Genomic DNA, 19,505 nt, shown 5'->3' on the forward strand with positions numbered 1-19,505 from the left:
TGAGGTGGATGGACCTACAGTCTGTCATACAGAATGAAGTAAGTCAGAAAGAGAAAAACAAATACCGTATGCTAACAAATATATATGGAATCTAAGAGAAAAAAAAAAGGTCATGAAGAACCTAGGGGTAAGATGGGAATAAAGACACAGACCTACTAGAGAATGGACTTGAGGATATGGGGAGGGGGAAGGGTAAGCTGTGACAAAGTGAGAGAGTGGCATGGACATATATACACTACCAAACATAAAATAGATAGCTAGTGGGAAGCAGCCGCACAGCACAGGGAGATCAGCTCGGTGGTTTGTGACCACCTAGAGGGGTGGGAGGGAGGGAGACGCAAGAGGGAAGAGATATGGGAACATATGTATAACTGATTCACTTTGTTATAAAGCAGAAACTAACACACCATTGTAAAGCAATTATACTCCAATAAAGATGTTAAAAAAAAAAAAGAAGCGTCAGGTACTACTTGTTTCTACCTGTAGGCTTAATTGACTCAGAAGCGCCCTCTAACCCCCTCCTTTGTCTTTACCCTCCTGTCACACTTTCCCACTGGGCTGTGCCTGGCGACTGCGTTGACCGGGGCAGGAGCTCCTCGTGCCAAGTCTGGGTTTGTAACTCTGGGGACAAGGGGGAGGGGGAAGGGAAGATGTTAAGAGGTCCTTAATTGGGGAAAATGTCTTACAAATCTGAATTCCCATGACACCTGGGATTCTGATCAGAGCTGTAAGAACTCAGATTCTTCCCACCAGAAAAAGATGCAGCCCCTCCAACACCATTTACCATGGGCTCCACTCCAGCACCAGGCATCTGACTCATCAAGGCAGGTGAGGGGTTAGAGGTTAAAAAAAAAAAAAGAAAAAACCATAAGCACCAGACTTAGTGATTTACCAGGGCTTTTGCAAGGGTGATCTTTAGAGAGAAATATGTCTATGTAGAGATTAAGTATGTCATTCACTTATAAAAGAAGAGAAAGGAAAAAACCAGAATCCTATGAAAATTTCTTTAATTTTCATCTTCTGGAAATACATTTTTCATTTTTATTTCCACGATACAAAAATGTTAAATATCTAACAATGATCTATATGAAGCAGATCTACTGAAGTAGATCCACGAGATTCTGTCCCTGTTGTGATCTGTTTCAACAGAGAAAGGGCTGGTACATGGTGTCGATTTGTCATGATTTCACACACATGCACACACGCCACCTCACCCCCAGACACCACCAAACAGAGAAGACACCAGGCTAAGATACTGAAAACTGAAAGCAGTGCTACATGGGAAAAGAGAAATTAACTTTTCACTCGTACACTCCACCATGAGAAACTCACATCTTAGGGGAAAAACTCTAAATAAATATGCCCCAAAGATCAAGGCAGGTGTTGACAGCGGTAGACATTTTCCTACTGGGAAAATAAGCTTGAGAGCCTCATATTTTCAGGCAGCGATGGTGGAAAGCTGGCAGATGCAACCGAATTCTCTACTGAGAGACATACCCGCGCGCTGGGGCTGCCCCCAGGCCTGAGTGTGAGATGGTGGATGAGAACCTCTCAAAGCAGGAAAGAGTTCAACCCCAAATTCAGGATCACAGCACCCAAGAGTGTTGGCTCTTTCTGTGAAATCTCACGGCCAACCTTCCCCATCAGGTGGATTCTTAAACACAAATTCATGACAGGAAGGGATTCACATGAGCAACAATTAATGACCTGGTTAATTACGTACACACGACAGCCGACGACATGCTGAGCGCCAGCAGACAGGTGATGCTAAAGAGGAAGGAACACAGCCTTGACGATAAAAACTGGGATTTTTCAGGAGACACACACTTGGTTTCAAACCCCTCCTGCACCACATTGGATTCAGTTAAACACAGTATGGCTTCCAAAAATGCCGGCTGCTTCTTTCCTTCTCAGCAACAGCACCAGCGGTTTGTTCCACTCAGGTCTTGGTTACCACGTGTCAGGGACCTCAAAGAGCTTGGCTGAGCTGTCTGAGATGCTTCCTGGTGGGAGAGGACAAAACAAGGTGAACAAGGAGAGGACCACTCCGGGGGGAGAACAAAAAGTCCAGCTGCAAAGACAGCTTCTACCAGGGCCAGGGCCGGGCGGTGGCACGGCCACACGGGGAGAGAGTCCACGGGTGGGCCTTGCCTACGGAGAGCAGTGCCCAGCAAACAGAGGCCACACTGCAGAAACATCACGGCAGGGCTGAGTAAGCGCCTCCCTGCTTGGGTGCCTCTCTTGATTTTACAGGAGTGACAGTATCTCCTCTCAGTGAGAACACTCTCTGTATTCTTTGCTAGCCAGCATGCTGGGCACTTAGTTCATTTAATCTTCATAAAAGCCCAGTTCAGGGGTACCAATATCCCCATTTTACAGACACAAGACATCTAGCGAGTGGCTGAGATGGGGTCTGGATCCTTCCGCAGCACCAAGGTGGCTGGGTTCCTCTGTGCCGTGGTGACCGGCGCCCAGATGAGAAATCTCAGGGGCTGGTGGCTAGACAGTGGCAGGAAGCTGACCAGTGGGAGTTCAGAGATCCCCAAAGGGGCAAAAGCAGCTTGTAGCTTTTTCCAATTTCAGCAACACTGGCTATAGTCTTCTCAGACTGAAGGGTCTCTTCCGTTACAAACAGTTTCACCCCGAAGTTAGAAGCCCTTCTCCATTCAGCTACTTTCTGCCACAGCAGCAGCAGCAGCACTGGATCGGGGCCTGGACCACAAACGTCCAGATCCAAGTGAATGGGAATTAAATCAGGAAACAGCATGTTCACGATGGAAAATGCACAACCGGGCATTCCCGTGCCCGTGGTATCATGCATTATTTAAGCCCTAGAGCAGGGCTGGCAGGGAAACGGGCAAAGCCAGCCCCAACTGCTAACACTCCAAGAGTTCAAAAGGGGAGAGGTCTGTGATGATGCCTGAAGTGGAGAGTAACTTCTAAAAACAGAGGGGAACTCGCTCAGCTGGCAGTGGCTACTGCCAGTGACAGGAATGACTAAAGGTAACTAGGTCCAAACACATGAAATAACACAGGGAATTCCACTAGAGTGAGAATTCCCACTTCTGCTCATTTATTGAGATAAAGTCCAGAAAGACAGGATAAGAAGAGCAAGCGAGGGGTCATTTGAAGTGTTCTGCCCCAAGTCTCGTGGCTGTGTTGCACATGCATCTCTTGGCACTGCTCCTGAGAAGTGAAGATGGGCAGGAGATGGTCCATGTGACAAAGACTCCCATGATCCAGTTAGAAAAGGAATAAAGGTTATTGAAAAATGAAACAAAACACAAACACAAACACTCCCCTCTCCAGAGCAACTAAATACTACAGATGGCCCATGGTAAGACTGAACCAGCCTGACCCCTCCTCCACTACACATTCACACAACACCTACTTGTAGGGAGGAAAACAAACATCAATAAGGGCATTTTTACAATTCACATATCAAAGAAATATTACAGCAGCCAATCTGCCATTCTAAAGGTAAAAGCCACAATGCCAAATGTGGGGAGCTGAAATAAATTAAAACTAGCTGAGAGGAAAAAAGATAAATGGCTAAAAGCAACTGCATTGTGATTTTTTTTTTTTTTTTTTTTTTTGCGGTACGCGGGCCTCTCACTGCTGTGGCCTCTCCCGTTGCAGAGCACAGGTTCCGGACGCGCAGGCTCAGCGGCCGTGGCTCACGGGCCCAGCCGCTCCACAGCATGCGGGATCTTCCTGGACCGGGGCACGAACCCGTGTCCCCTGCATCGGCAGGCGGACTCTCAACCACTGCGCCACCAGGGAAGCCCTGCATTGTCATATTTATAATCGCACCTGCGGTTGGCTGGATGGGAGTATATGTGAGTCTGGTGGTACGCCATCAAATGCACAGGAGCGACTCTGTGAAGAGCTAGTGAGAAATAACAGAATAAGCAAAAGTTGGAAGTGAGGCAAGTCTTGCCTGACCATCTCATTAGCTGTAAGACTCCAAGCAACTCTCACTGCCTCATCTGTAAGATGGACTCGATGCTACTTTAGGCCACCCAGGACTTCTGAGATTCAGCCAGGTTCCTGGCACAGAGCAAGTTTTTAATGCACGTTAGGCCCCTTTCCTTAGGGATAAGGTGGCCCAACACTGAACGTGGTGGCTGCCCAGGAAGCCAACAGCCTTGCACTCAGAGAGCTGCCTAAAATGCGCAGCTACTGAGCAAGAATGATGTGTACAGAGGAAACAACTTTACGACATCTAAAGGAGATCCAGACCAGAGGGGAGCTGGAGGTCACTGCTGGTGTTTGTTCTAGCACCTTCCAGAAAGGGAGAGCTGTAGACCGTCGAAGGATACGTCTCAAAGCTAATGGATAAAGAGCTACGGTCGGTTTTCTGGGGAACTCACTTTCACAGCCCTGTTTCGTTACTAGAGTGCAAAGAATTATTCAGGAACAATTTTTCTTTTTAAACAGATACTTCAGGACATCCGCCTCCTGCTATGATGGACCATACCTTGCATCACATACAAAGATTAACTCTAAATGGACTGCATGTCTAAATGTAAAACCTAAAACTGGAAAACTTCTAGAAGAAAACACAAGGGAAGATCTCTGCAATCGAGTAAGGCAAAGATTTCTTAGATATGACAACAAAGCATAATCCAAGGGAAAAAATTGATAAATTGGATCTTGTTAAAATTTAAAACTTCTACTATTGAAAGATACTGTTAAGAGAATGAAAAGAAAAGCGCAGTCTGGAAGAATCTGTAAAACACACAAAAGGACTTGTATCCTGAATACGTTAGAATACACAAGAACTCTTAAAATTGAATAAGGAGAAAACAAACAAACCAATGAAAAAATGAGCAAAAGATTTGAACAAACGTTTCATTAAAGAGATTTAAATGGACAAATAATCACATAAAAAGATACTTAACATCATTAGTCATTAGGGAAATTCAAACCAAAGCCATAATGAGATACCAGTACTCATCACCAGAATGGCAAAAAGGACAATACCAACACTGGTGAAGGTACAGAGCCACCGAGCCCTCATGCCCGGCTGGCGGGAATGCAAAATGCTGCAGCCACTTTGGAAAACAGTGTGTCAGGTTCTTACAAAATTAAACATACACTTACCACGATTAATTACTGGAATTACCAGTAATTCCAGCCTTAGGTATTTTCCCAAAGAAATGAACACTTAGTTCGCACAAAAACTTACACACAAATGTTTATATCTGCTAGATTCTTAGTTGCTAACAACCTAAATTTCAACAGGCAAAATGGATAAACAAACAGTGATATGTCCATAAAATGGGCTGCTACTCAGCAAAAAGAAGGAATGAGCCAGTGACATGGGCAAGAACACAGACAAACGTCAAATGTGTTACGCTAAGTGCAAGACTCAAGGGGTTACTTATTGAATGATTCCATTTAAATGACCTTCTGAAAAAGGCAAAATTACAGTGATAGAAGGCAGATCAGTGGCTGCTGGGATCTATGGATGGGAAGGGGCTGATTGCAAAGGGGCATGAGGGAATATTCTGGAATAACTGTTCTATTTTTTGAGCACAGTGATGGTTATATGACTGTACACATTTGTCAAAATTCATCAACTTGTACACCTAAAAGTAATGACTTATATTGTATGTAAACTGTATCTTAATAAAGCTAACCCTGCAAAAGGTATGAGGAATGTTGTTTTAAAAAATCCAATAAATTTTAATATGAAATATTATGCCGATAATTAAAATTATTTGACCAAGAGTTTGTTTTTTTTTTTAATGGGGGGAAAACAAGATACTAAACAACATATAGAGTATGATGCCAACGATGTATAAAAATGATAGGCAGGGCTTCCCTGGTGGCGCAGTGGTTGAGAGTCCGCCTGCCGATGCAGGGGACACGGGTTCATGCCCCAGTCTGGGAAGATCCCACATGCCGCGGAGCGGCTGGGCCCGTGAGCCATGGCCGCTGAGCCTGCACGTCCGGAGCCTGTGCTCCGCAACGGGAGAAGGCCACAACAGTGACAGGCTCACGTGCCGCAAAAAAAAAAAAAAAAAAAAAAAAAAAAAAAAATAGGCAGAGTGAAATAGTTGTTAACAGAGTATCAAGTAACTGTAGAGTTTAATGTTCTTTCTAGCTTCCTTCATTTTACTGAATTTCATAGTGAGCACATTATTTTTATTAACAGAAACAACAAAAGAAACTAAAAAGTGGTAAACACAAAGAGTGATTGTTTCTGCTGATTTACCTTTCACTTAACTAGAGTTGAAAGGGAGAAACTCTGAGCACTAAGACAGCTCTTCCCTCACGTGAATCTGAAAAACTACACAGCACACTGGAAATCTGCCATCGTATCGTTTCCTACAGAGTGGAACTCTGTATAGGGCAAGATCCTTTGGGGTGCCTTACAGGAGTTTAAGTAGGAAATGCTCCAAAGGGCCTGGTCGTGGGGTGGTATCCACACCAAGAAAGCAGGGCTCCCCTGGATGGTGTGTGGGGAGCCCCCCAGGTCTGCCTGGAGGAAGAAGAAGGCGCAGCGAGTGTGCCGCCCCACAGGGCAGCGCACTTCTCGGTTAGGCTGAAATCTGCCTTTTAATTGAGGAATTAAAAAGTTCTTTGCGGGGGCTTCCCTGGTGGCGCAGTGGTTGAGAGTCTGCCTGCCGATGCAGGGGACATGGGTTCGTGCCCCGGTCTGGGAAGATCCCACATGCTGCGGAGCAGCTGGGCCCGTGAGCCATGGCCGCTGAGTCTGCGCGTCCGGAGCCTGTGCTCCGCAACGGGAGACGCCACAACAGTGAGAGGCCCGTGTACCACAAAAAAAAAAAAAAAAAAAAGTTTTTTGGGATGTCATTGGACATCCCTAGCCTGGCCGCTCAGGTGACCAATAGCACCAACTGCAGATCGTGTTCCTGACTTCAGGAGACCTCCAACAGCACAAGGAGACCACTGTTCTAGGTAGACTCCCTACTTTTATACTGTAACCCTAGGGGTTTAAGCTGGAAAGGTTCAGCAGATTAGTCAAGACTACAATAAAACCTGCGGCTCTTGGCAACCATGTAAAGCTCTAATGTGTTGGGTTTTTCTTTTTTAAAATAAATTTATTTATTTTATTTTATTTATTTTATTTTTGGCTGCGTTGGGTCTTCGTTGCTGCACACAGGCTTTTCCTCGTTGCAGTCAGTGGGGGCTACTCTTCATTGCAGTGCACAGGCTTCTCATCGTGGTGGCTTCTCTTGTTGAGCACGGGCTCCAGGCGCGTGGGCTTCAGTAGCTGTGGCTTGCAGGCTCTAGAGCGTGGGCTCAGCAGTTGTGGCACATGGGCTTAGTTACTCCACAGCCTGTGGGATCTTCCCAGACCAGGGCTCGAACCCGTGTCCCCTGCATTGGCAGGTGGATTCTTAACCACTGTGCCACCAGGGAAGCCCTGTGTTGGATTTTAAATGTAAAGTGGAAAGGAAACTTGGCACAACTCTATCACGTGACAAAAAGTCACGAGGAACAGTCCACAGCTCGGCCCTGTTCCGTGAACACTGTCTAACAGGCACTGCCGGAACTTCTGGCTAGTGGACAGTCCATCTTTATTTTGAGACTGGCCAGTCCGGTCAGTATCAGGCCACTGGAACACAATTCACTTACTTAGCAAGAGCAAGTGTGCTGTGGACACCCATCCATTGCTGTCTGAGGAACATTTCTTAGACATTTACTCCAGCATAAATGGCACACAGAGCTGTTTCCTTTATGTACCAACGAAGAATATACCTTGAATGCCCCAGTGGAGAGCAGACAGCATTACCAACCTACACTAACTGCAATAAATATAAAGGGAGGGGATTTATATTATACATTTGCTTCCTGAAAATAGGATAGAAACAACTACAGTTACGAGAAATATTTACTAAGTACATAACATGTACATAGAAAGCTCCAAAAGAGAATAATGTCTCAGACTTTTACTGCATGACTTCATCACAAGAAAATCCAGGTTGGCAGTTGTTTCTGATCTAGAACAGATGCCAGAAATATTCACCTTTGCAAAGAATCCTTTGTTTCCTCTAAAGTTTGGATAAACTTCACATTTTGCAGAGTGGTACAAGGCCTTTGCTCTGGATCAGACAGCCCTCCCTGCCACCCCCAATAACAACTGCATTTGACTTTGCATATTTGTGATTCTGTGAGCCTTGGTTTCCTCTCTATAAATTAGATATAATGATATCTACACCTTACTCGGTTTTTATAACGACTAGACCATAAAGGACATTCCTAGCACAATGTCGAGTATATAATATCAACTCAATAAATGGTCATTTCTTCTATAACTTAAGTCATTTTGTTATCTGGGAAGGTGTCCAGAACTTAACTCTTAGTGTATCTTTGATATTAAATTTTATAACTAAGAAAAATGACACAGTTTTGTGTGGGATTTATCAAGCATCAGTGTCCTGGGATTGCTACCGTACATGATATTCTATGGCCCTACTTTTTGCTACTTTCCCCTTGGAAAACAGAACATTTCCTACAGGTGGAATGCTATCTTTTATGTTTCTCATGCCTTCACTAGCAGTGCACTGGGCACCCAGCACACCCTAGTGAATCATCTGAGCACCTGTCAAGATACTGTCCCCAGTAGGAACGCTCAGGCTAGATGCCTTAGAACCCATCTGTGCAGGACAGACAGAGCCACACTGTACCAGACACTCTAATCCAGTCCCTGCCGACATCAGTCCAGGCCCTCTCTGCTCCTGGGACACTCTGAACCTTTGGGAGGTTCATACAGTCCCTTTAGAGTCTGAACTTTGTACTGTTGCTCATTTTAGGACCTCCTTAAAGTAAATGAGCGATCAAATTCAGATGACTTACCAGGTCCAGCACCCGATATCTCGACCTACATCCTGCTGATACTATTAGGACTACATGCTTAAAAAAAACCAGCTAAAGAGGATATAGGAAACTTCCAGCCTTGTGTCAGAAGGTCTTAGTGAATGGTGCTCCAGAAGAAAACTCAATGATCTCAAGTTCTCTGATTCAATTAAAAGTTGTCAAGATGCTTCTCTTTCTTTTTTAGCTGGACTGACAAAGAAGTATAAAAATCTATCTTTTTTTTTTTTTAGCTCAAATCTTGTGGCAGTGACAGCTTTACTGTCAATGGGAGGAAAGAAAAAAAACTATTTTAATGATGGTATTATAAATTACAAACCCCAAATAACTCATAGAAAGTTTTCACTTAAAATGATGAAAGTTATAAAAGGAGCTAATCTACTGATGCAATCTATTATTAGGTATTTTAATACCTTTGAGATTGTGCTGAGATAGAAGGGAAAAAACCTAAAATCCTGTCCCTGAGAAGTAATAGCTAAGTGAAAAAATTAAAGAGAGTGATATGAAGGAAAGCTATACAAGAGGGGAAAAGCGCCCCGCCCCCCACCATGCTTGGGGTGAGCTCTGAAAGTCATGCTAACATTTAATATTTAAGATTTGTGAAGCAGGTACAATGTGGCAGTGGTAACAAGTTATCAAAGATGAAGACTAAGTATGTTACAGATTAAAAACTTCTCTAATACTTAAATGAGGGAAAGGAAGGGAGACTCACAGATTCAAGAGACAGCTAAAATACACGACCCAGACTTCAAACAAGAGTTTAAGTTTTCAGTTAAAGTTAAGCTTTAGCATAATGTGTAAAAGGCATCTGTGACATTTTTGCTGCTTCTTTGATTTCATTCATATCAATGAGATTCAGAAAACGCCCTGCAGGCAGATCGAGCCACATGTAAAAAGAGGAATTAACTGAAACACAACAGATTCTTGGCTTGGGTGTGAATCAAGTTCCAGGCTTCCACTCCCATCCTTTGATTTGACTGTAGGTTCCACTAAAAGGGGTGACTATCAGGAAGCGAGATACAGGAGAGGAGTAATTTTGGCTTGCAGGCATCCCCCTCATCACGTAACTCTGCTTAAAGGTACCCACTTTCTTGCAGGCCTGACTTAAGGGTTCTGTGATCTTGGGCAAGTCACATAACCTTCAGGCCTCAGCTGTTTCCTCACTCCTTTTCTTTTCTTTCTTTCTTTCATTAATTTTTTAAAATCAAAGTATAGCTGATTTACAGTGTTGTATTAATTCCTGGTGTGCAGCAAAGTGATTCATTTATATATATATTCTTTTCCATTATGGTTTATTACAGGATATTGAATATAGTTCCCTGTGATATACAATATGACCTTGTTTACCTATTTTACATATAATAGTTTGTATCTGATAATCCCAAACTCCTAATTTATCCCTCCTCCACCCCCTTTCCCCTTTGGTAACCATAAATTTTTTTTCTATGTCTGTGAGTCTGTTTCTGTTTTGCAAATAAGTTCATTTGTATCATATTTTAGATTCCACATGTAAGTGATATCACATGGTATTTGTCTTTCTCTTTCTGACTTACTTCACTTAGTATGATAATCTCTAGGTCCATCCAGGTTGTGCAAATGGCATTATTTCATTCTTTTTTATGACTTTGTAGTATTCCATTGTATACACGTACCACATCTTCTTTCCATTCATCTGCTGATGGACATTTAGGTTGCTTCCATGTCTTGGCTATTGTAAACAGTGCTGCTATGAACACTGGGGTGCACGAATCTTTTCGAATTAGAGTTTTCTCCAGATATATGCCCAGGAGAGGGATTGCTGGATCATATGGCAACTCTATCTTTAGTTTTAAGGAACCTCCATATGGTTTTCCATAGTGGCTGTACCAACTTACATGCCCACCAACAGTGTAGGAGGGTTCCCTTTCCTCCACACCCTCTTCAGCATTTGTTACTTGTAGATTTTTAATGATGGCCATTCTGACCAGTGTGAGGTGATGCCTCATTGTAGTTTTGATTTGCATTTCTTTAATAATTAGTGATATTGAGCATCTTTTCATGTTTCTGTTGGCCATCTGCATGTCTTCTTTGGAGAAACGTCTACTTAGGACTTCTGCCCATATGTTGATTGTACTGTTTGTTGTTGTTGTTGAGTTGCATGAGCTGTTTGTATATTTGGGAAATTAAGCCCTTGTTGGACACATCATTTGCAAATATTTTCTCCCATTCTGGAGGTTGTCTTTTCATTTTCTTTACAGTTTCCTTTGCTGTACAAAAACTTGTAAGTTTGTTAGATTACACTTTCTTCTCAAGTGCACATGGAACATTCTCCAGGATAGATCATATCTTGGGTCACAAATCAAGCCTTCATAAATTTAAGAAAACTGAAATCACATCAAGCATCTTTTCCGACCACAATGCTATGAGATTAGAAATAAATGACAGGGAAAACACTGTAAAAAACATAAACACATGGAAGCTAAACAATACATTACTAAATAACCAAGATATCACTGAAGAAATCAAAGAGGAAATCAAAAAATAACTAGAGACAAATGACAATGAAAACATGATGATCTCAAAACCTATGGGATGCAGCAAAAGCAGTTTTAAGAGGGAAGTTTATAGCAATACAATCCTACCTCAAGAAACAAGAAAAATCTGAAATAAACAATCTAACCTTACACCTAAAGCAACTAGAGAAAAAAGAACAAACAAAACCCAAAGTTAGTAGAAGGAAAGAAATCGTAAAGATCAGAGCAGAAATAAATGAAATAGAAACAAAGAAAACAATTGCAAAGATCAATAAAATGAAAACCTGGTTCTTTGAGAAGATAAACAAAATTGATAAACCTTTAGCCAGACTCATCAAGAAAAAGAGAGAGGACTCAAACCAATAAAATTAGAAATGAAAAAGGAGAAGTTACAACAGACTCCACAGAAATACAAAGCACTGTAAGAGACTACTACAAGCAGCCCTATGCTAACAAAATGGACAACCGGGAGGAAATGGACAAATTCTTAGGAAGGTATAACCTTTCAAGAGTGAACAAGGAAGAAACAGAAAATATGAACAGACCAATCACAAGTAATGAAATTGAAACTGTGATTAAAAATCTTCCAACAAACAAAAGTCCAGGACCAGGTGGCTTCACAGGTGAATTCTATCAAACATTTAGAGAAGAGCTAACACCCATCCTTCTCAAACGCTTCCAAAAATTGCAGAGGAAGGAACATTCCCAAACTCATTCTTTTGAGGCCATCATCACCCTGATACCAAAACCAGACAAAGATACTACAAAAAAAGAAAATTACAGACCAATATCACTCATGAATATAGATGCAAAAATCCTCAACAAAATACTAGCAAACAGAATCCAACAACATATTAAAAGGATCATACACCATGATCAAGTGGGATTTTTCCTAGGGATGCAAGGATTCTTCAATATATGCAAATCAATCAATGTGATACACCATATTAACAAATTGAAGAATAAAAACTGTATGATCATCTCAATAGAGGCAGAAAAAGCTTTTGACAAAATTCAACACCCATTTATGACAAAAAAAACTCTCCACAAAGTGGGGATAGAGGGAACCTACCTGAACACAATAAAGGCCATATATGACAAACACACAGCAAACATCATTCTCAATGGTGAAAAACTGAAAGCATTGCTTCTAAGATCAGAAACAAGACAAGGATGTCCACTCTCGCCACTACCATTCAACATAGTTTTGGAAGTCCTAGCCCTGGCAATCAGAGAAGAAAAAGAAATAAAAGGAATACAAATTGGAAAAGATGAAGTAAAACTGTCACTGTTTGTAGATGACACGATACTATACATAGAGAATCCTAAAAATACTACCAGAAAACTACTAGAGCTAATCAAAGAATCTGGTAAAGTTGCAGGATACAAAATTAACGCACAGAAATCTATACACTATACACTAACCTATACACTAACAATGAAAGATCAGAAAGAGAAATTAAGGAAACACTCGCACTTACCATTGCAACAAAAAGAATAAAATACCTAGGAATAAACCTACCTTAGGAGGTAAAAGACCTGTACTCAGAAAACTATAAGACACTGATGAAAGAAATCAAAGATGACACAAACAGATGGAGAGATATACCATGTTCTTGGATTGGAAAAATCAATATTGTGAACATGACTATACTACCCAAAGCAATCTACAGATTCAATGCAATCCCTATCAAATTACCAATGGCATTTTTATAGAACTAGAACAAAAAAAACCTTAAAATTTGTATGGAGACACAAAAGACCCCAAATAGCCAAAGCAGTCTTGAGGGAAAAAAATGGAGCTGGAGGTATCAGACTCCCTGACTTCAGACTATATTACAAAGCTACAGTAATCAAGACAATATGGTACTGGCACAAAAACAGAAATATAGATCAATGGAACAGGAAAGAAAGTCCAGAGATAAACCCATGCACCTGTGGTCAACTAATCTATGACAAAGCATGCAAGGACATACAATGGAGAAAAGACAGTCTCTTCAATAAGTGGTGCTGGGAAAACTGAATGACATATACAAGAATGAAATTAGGATACTCCCTAACACCATACACAACAATAAACTCAAAATGGATTAAAAACCTAAATGTAAGACTGGACAATATAAAACTCTTAGAGGAAAACATGGAAAGAACATACTTTGACATAAATCACAGCAAGATCTTTTTTGACCCACCTCCTAGAGTAATGGAAATAAACAAAATTAAACAAATGGGTCCTAATGGAACTTAAAAGCTTTTGCACGGCAAAGGAAACTACAAACAAGATGAAAAGACAACCCTCAGAATGGGAGAAAATATTTGCAAATGAATCAATGGACAAAGGATTAATCTCCAAAATATATAAACAGCTCATGGAGCTCAATATTAAAAAAGCAAACAGCCCAATCAAAACGTGGGCAGAAGACCTAAATAGACATTTCTCTAAAAAAGACATAGATGGCCAAGAGGCACATGAAAATCTGCTCAAAATCACTAATTATTAGAGAAATGCAAATCAAAACTACAATGAGGTATCACCTCATGCCGGTTAGAATGGGCATCATCAGAAAATCTACAAACAACAAAAGCTGGAGAGGGTGTGGAGAAAAAGGAACCCTCTTGCACTGTTGGTGGGAATGTAAATAGATACAGCCACTAAGGAGAACAGTATGGAGGTTCCTTACAAAACTAAAAGTAGAATTACCATATGACACAGCAATCCCACTACCGGACATATACCCTGAGAAAACCATAATTCAAAAAGACACATGTGCCCCAGTGTTTACTGCAGCACTACGTGCGGTAGCCAAGTCATGGAAGCAACCTAAATGCCCACTGACAGATGAATGGATAAAAAAGATGTGGTACATATACACAATGGAATATTATTCAGCCATAAAAAGGAACAAAACTGGGTCATTTGTAGAGACATGGATGGACCTAGAGACTGTCATACAGAGTGAAGTTAAGTCAGAAAGAGAAAAGCAAATGTCGTATATTAACGCACATTTGTGGAATCTAGAAAAATGGTACAGACGAACCGGTTTGCAAGGCATAAATAGAGACACAGATGTAGAGAACAAATGTATGGACACCAAGGGGGAAAAGCAGGGTGGGGTGGTGGGGTGGTGGGGTGGTGGGGTGGTGGTGGTGGTGTGATGAATTGGGAGATTGGGATTGAAGTATATACACTAATATGTATAAAATAGATAACTAATAAGAACCTGCTGTATAATAAATAAATTCATTAAAAAAAACCCAGAAGATAAAAAAATAAAAGCATGAAGTGCAGTGCAGGGTCATCAGCAAGCACTTGGTCAGCAGTGGCTGGAATTTCTGTCACCATGACTGCTAGCTGACCAGGCTCAGACCCGATCTCCTGAGCAGGGCCTTTCACAGATGCTGGCTTCCCAGCAAGCCCCTTCCTTGCCTGGCACTCGGGTCCTGCAGAGGGTCTGTGCACCAAGGGCTGGGTTAGCTCACGGGGCCTCCACAGCATGTCCGGGGGACAGAGGGGATATGGGACTTGGTACACCTTCTCATTCTGCTCTTACTAGCCACCTGGACCTGCACGTTTCTCTGCCTCTCTGAGTCCAGACTTCTGCATCACTAAAACAAGGATGAGTCCCTATGTCAGGGCTGTTGTGAGAATGAAATTCAATCAGGAAAGAGAAGGCTCCAGTGTCTAGCACACAGTAGGCATACAACATGTGTTCATTTCCTATTTCTTTTGCTCCTTATATAATTCTGCTTACGAGAGAAATTCAGGCGGCCTGGGGTTTTGCTGGGAACAGTGAAAACTCTGCTACTGAAAATAACACATGTAGGAGTAGGCCTCTGTGCAAATTCACATATACATTTAAAATACTGAGGTGACTTTACATACATCAGCAAAACCTCTAAACCATGGAGGACAGAGAGAAGGTTACCAAAGCAGACTAACCATCTTTAACAAGGAGGCCCCCACCAAGCCTCACTCTATCAAGAGCCAGGGCTTTTCGGAGATTCCTCAAATTAAATTAAAATGCTCTGAAAAACATCTGGTCCCGTTTTAGCCTACATGGGCTTTGTTATCAACTGGAGCCCTGCTATAACCTCTCCCCCAAAATAAGAGTTTCTAGAGCATTAAAGAAGACACAGCTCTAGAACCTTAGTGAGATTCAATACACACCTGTCGGAGAAAGGTCCTTCTTCATCCTTTTAAATTTCTTGGCCTTTTTCCTTCCCTCTGAGAGGGATTCTGCACAGGGATCTGTCTGCTCAAGCTCAGTGTCAGAAATCTCCCCCGATACTCTGGCCTCCAGGCCACCTTCTGCTTGATTGGGACTCAGATTTCTCTTTCCTACTGTGCTGGTGGCTGTGAGACTGAAACGCAAGTGGAACAACGTGAAAGGTGTTGAGAGTAACTGTAAGACTAAACCTATAAAAATATTTTAACACTCTTAATTCTATTAACACTTAACTAGCAATCAAACAACATGGGTAGCTGCTGCCTGGAGGTGCAAGTTAAAGACTTTACTGTGAACTGAAGTCTAAAAGTTTACCCACAACAAGCTTATTCAGAAGAAACTTCTACACCAGGCTTGTGCACGGATATACACAAATCTAAGCTGTTCATAGTGTTTAAAAGAAAAAAAAATTTAAAGAAAATTCCTGGTCTTTATTTTGATAGAGCTACCCTAACAGAAGAGTAGAAGAGTAGAGCGACCATAACAAAATAACAGTCTGGATTACATTAAATCACAAGATAGCATTGTTACTTGCATGCTGCCGGATGGATACACAGTAGAGCATGAGAATTCTTGAGTCTGCTGGCTGTCACGCCTGTCACACCACTCGTGTATTTGAATACACTTAAAAGGTATACCCCACCTTCATAGAATTCTCTTCCATTCCAAAAACGTGACTTGTCAAGATTGTAATTAAACCTGGCTTCATTTTAAAAGCTTTATAGGATTTGACATGTTGAATTAGATCAGATTACATGTCCTGATTTTCCTTAAGAAAATATGTTCCCTGAATCAGAACTTGATAATAACAGAGACCACAGGGCCAGTGTGAGTCCTGTCTCCTCTAAATGAGTCTTATAAACAGGTTGATTTTTTTTATAGCCCCCACGTTATGAAAAGCATAAAGAATCTAGTCATTCCCCCTAAGGGACAGAGCGGGGTGCAGAGAGGGAGAGAGAGAACATGAGCAAGCCCCTGTGTCAGCCTTCCCTAGGAAGTGAACGCTTTATTTTTTAATATATTTGTAAATTTACTTTATTTCTGGCTGCGCTGGGTCTTGGTTGCTGTGAGTGGGCTTTTCTCTAGTTGCGGCAAGTGGGGGTTACTCTTCGTTGCGGTGCGCAGGCTTCTTCTCATTGCGGTGGCTTCTCTCTTTGTGGAGCACGGGCTCTAGGCATGCGGGCTTCAGTAGTTGTGGCACATGGGCTCAGTAGTTGTAGACTGTGGGCTCTAGAGTGCAGGCTCAGTAGCTGTGGTGCATGGGCTTAGTTGCTCCATGGCATGTGGGATCTTCCTGGACCAGGGCTCAAACATGTGTCCCCTGCATTGGCAGGCGGATTCTTAACCACTGTGCCACCAGCGAAGTCCCGAAGTGAATGCTTTAAAATGTTATATATCAAAAACTTGGGGGACTTCCCTGGAGGTCCAGTAGTTAAGACTCTGCGCTCGCAATGCTGGTGGCCGGGTTCGATCCCTGGTCAGGGAACTAGATCCCACACGCATGCCGTAACTAAGGGTTCGCATGCCACAGCTAAGGAGCCTGCCTGCTGCAACTAAGACCCGGCGCAGCCAAATTAAAAAACAAGAACAAAAACAAAAAACTCGGGCTACCCGATGATTCAGGTTCTGCAATGTTACTCTTCCCTGTTCTTACATCTTCCCTGTTCCTTACACTTCCTCACTCATGTGAAGAAGGTGGTGGTGCTCAGAAGCCATAGGAAGCAGAACAGAGAGAGCTCAGAGCAGATGGCCTGTGAAGCCTGGCTGGCCAGCCTCCCACTGTCATCTCTTCACCTGTGTTATATGCAGCTTTTGGAAACATCTTTTATTAAGGGGATATGAAGAAAAGGAGAAAACCAAAGGTAGTATTTTGGGGGGAGAGTTATTAGAAATTCATGCTAAAGTTTACTGTTTAAAAACTGATAATACCTTTAAAATTTTCTTAACGACTAAAACAATTTTCAGCTGGTTTCAGAAAATTTGGAAAATTCAGAAAGTATTAAGTAAGAAAGTAGTAAGGACACACCTTTCCACTGTGAAAGGGTAAGAGGACTAAATATTCCTCTGTGCTGTAAACCCTGGAACCTAGCAGCCTCTGAGATGTAAATGTTTAATGAAAACTCAGCTGGAACCATCAGCAATCAAAGTACTTCAAGAAATACAAAGTCCTGGGCTTCCCTGGTGGCGCAGTGGTTGAGAATCCGCCTGCCAATGCAGGAGACACGGGTTCGTGCCCTGGTCCGGGAAGATCCCACATGCCGCGGAGCAACTAAGCCCGTGAGCCATGGCCGCTAGGCCTGCGCATCCGGAGCCTGTGCTCCGCAATGGGAGAGGCCACAACAGTGAGAGGCCCACATACCACACACACACAAAAAAGAAATACAAAGTCCTGAAATAGCCCCAACACATAGGAATCTAGCAGATGATAAAGGTGGTATCTCAAATTACCGGGGCAGAGATGAACTTCCAAAAAAATGGTGGTGGGACAACAGGAAAAACATAAGTTAGGCCCATTCTTCACCCATAAAAAAGAAAAAAACACCAAAATGGATTGGATATCTAAATGTGAAAAATGAAACTATACAAATACTTAAAGAAAACATGGATGAATTCCTCTAAAACCTGGGTGTCGAAAAAGGCTTTACTATAACTCACAATCCAAATTTATAAGAAGATTTATAAATTTGATCACATAAAAATCCATTGCATGGCTATCAATAACATGAGCAAAGTCAAAAGACAAATGACAAACCAGGAGAAAATATTTGTAACATATATCACAGATAAAGGGCTAATGTCCCTAATACACAAGTAACACTCCAAACTGAAGAAAAAAAACCCCAAATCCTACAGGAAAATGGGCAAAGCTATGAATAAATAGCTCACCACACACACACACACACACACACACACACACACACACACACACACACACACCCCTTAAACACATGAAAAGATGTTCAACTCCATTCATGATGCAAAATAAAATGACACTGAAATATCATTTCTCACCCACTAGATTGGCAAAAATATCCAAAAGATTGATGAAATATTCTGTTGTTGAGAGTGGGGAAATAGGCACTCATACATTGCTGGTGACAAAGAAAAATGGTACAAGTCACTCTTACAGAAGGGAATGGGGCACTATTTAACAAAACTTTATATCCATTTACTCTTTGAGCCAGCAATCCCCCACTTCTAGGAATTCAGAAGATGCACCTCCAACAATGCAAAAATACTTATGTACCAGATTACTCATTGCAGCTTTATTTGTTGTCATGATATATTATTGCCAAGTTCCTAAATGTCTAAGCAGAGGAAATTGGTTGAATAAACTATGCTATGTACAGTTGATGTAACTAAGCAGTTAAAAGAAAGAATGAAGATCTCAAAGAACAGATATGAAATTATTTCCAGTGAAAAAAGCAAAGTGCAAAAGAGCAATTTATTCCAGTCTTGTGTGAAATGTCGGGGGGAATACCAAAAAAAAAAAAAATCCTGAACTATTTAGTAGGTTTGCTTCTGTAGTTGAACGAGTGAAGCAATTCTGATAATATTTGGATACATGATAATGCTCAGCAAATTAGTAAATGTATTCATGTAGTTGGAAAACAGATACAGGGGAAGGCAAGGGAGAACGCTGTGGGGATGTAATGGAACTGGAGATACAGGTCCAGGCTTGGGATTTCTAAAATAAGTATGTGTGTATGTGTGCACGTTTATGTGTACGCATATATGTAGAGAAGTATCTATGTATATCCATGCCCCTATTTCCCAGCTCTGCCCACTGAAAGGACCTAAAAAACAAAAACAAAAACCAAAAAACCCAATGGCCATAAGCACATCCAGTGTCCAGATTTTAATGTCTAAACCATACCCCACTGAAAAAACACAGGGCTCCTCGAAGAAGAGCTTG

At 41.8% G+C, this 19,505-nt stretch overlaps 1 protein-coding gene across 2 annotated transcripts in view; it reads right to left on the reverse strand.

Annotated features, from left to right (window-relative positions):
• Positions 1–990: 990 nt before the first annotated feature.
• Positions 991–19,505, reverse strand: part of PARN (poly(A)-specific ribonuclease) — a 164,260-nt gene continuing 145,745 nt past the window's right edge. The window contains exons 23-24 of one of the 2 annotated variants that reach the window (XM_059038327.2): positions 15,532–15,725; positions 991–2,003 (exon numbers count right to left, since the gene is read on the reverse strand). In XM_059038327.2, the coding sequence (XP_058894310.1) occupies positions 1,951–2,003; positions 15,532–15,725 (247 nt within the window). In that variant the 3' untranslated portion in view covers positions 991–1,950. Of the gene's footprint in view, positions 2,004–3,596; positions 3,890–15,531; positions 15,726–19,505 lie in introns of those variants that run through there. The other variant, XM_059038326.2, reaches the window with a different exon arrangement.

Source organism: Kogia breviceps, chromosome 14 (genome assembly GCF_026419965.1).
Source record: "Kogia breviceps isolate mKogBre1 chromosome 14, mKogBre1 haplotype 1, whole genome shotgun sequence".
Classification (NCBI taxonomy): Eukaryota; Metazoa; Chordata; class Mammalia; order Artiodactyla; family Physeteridae; genus Kogia; species Kogia breviceps.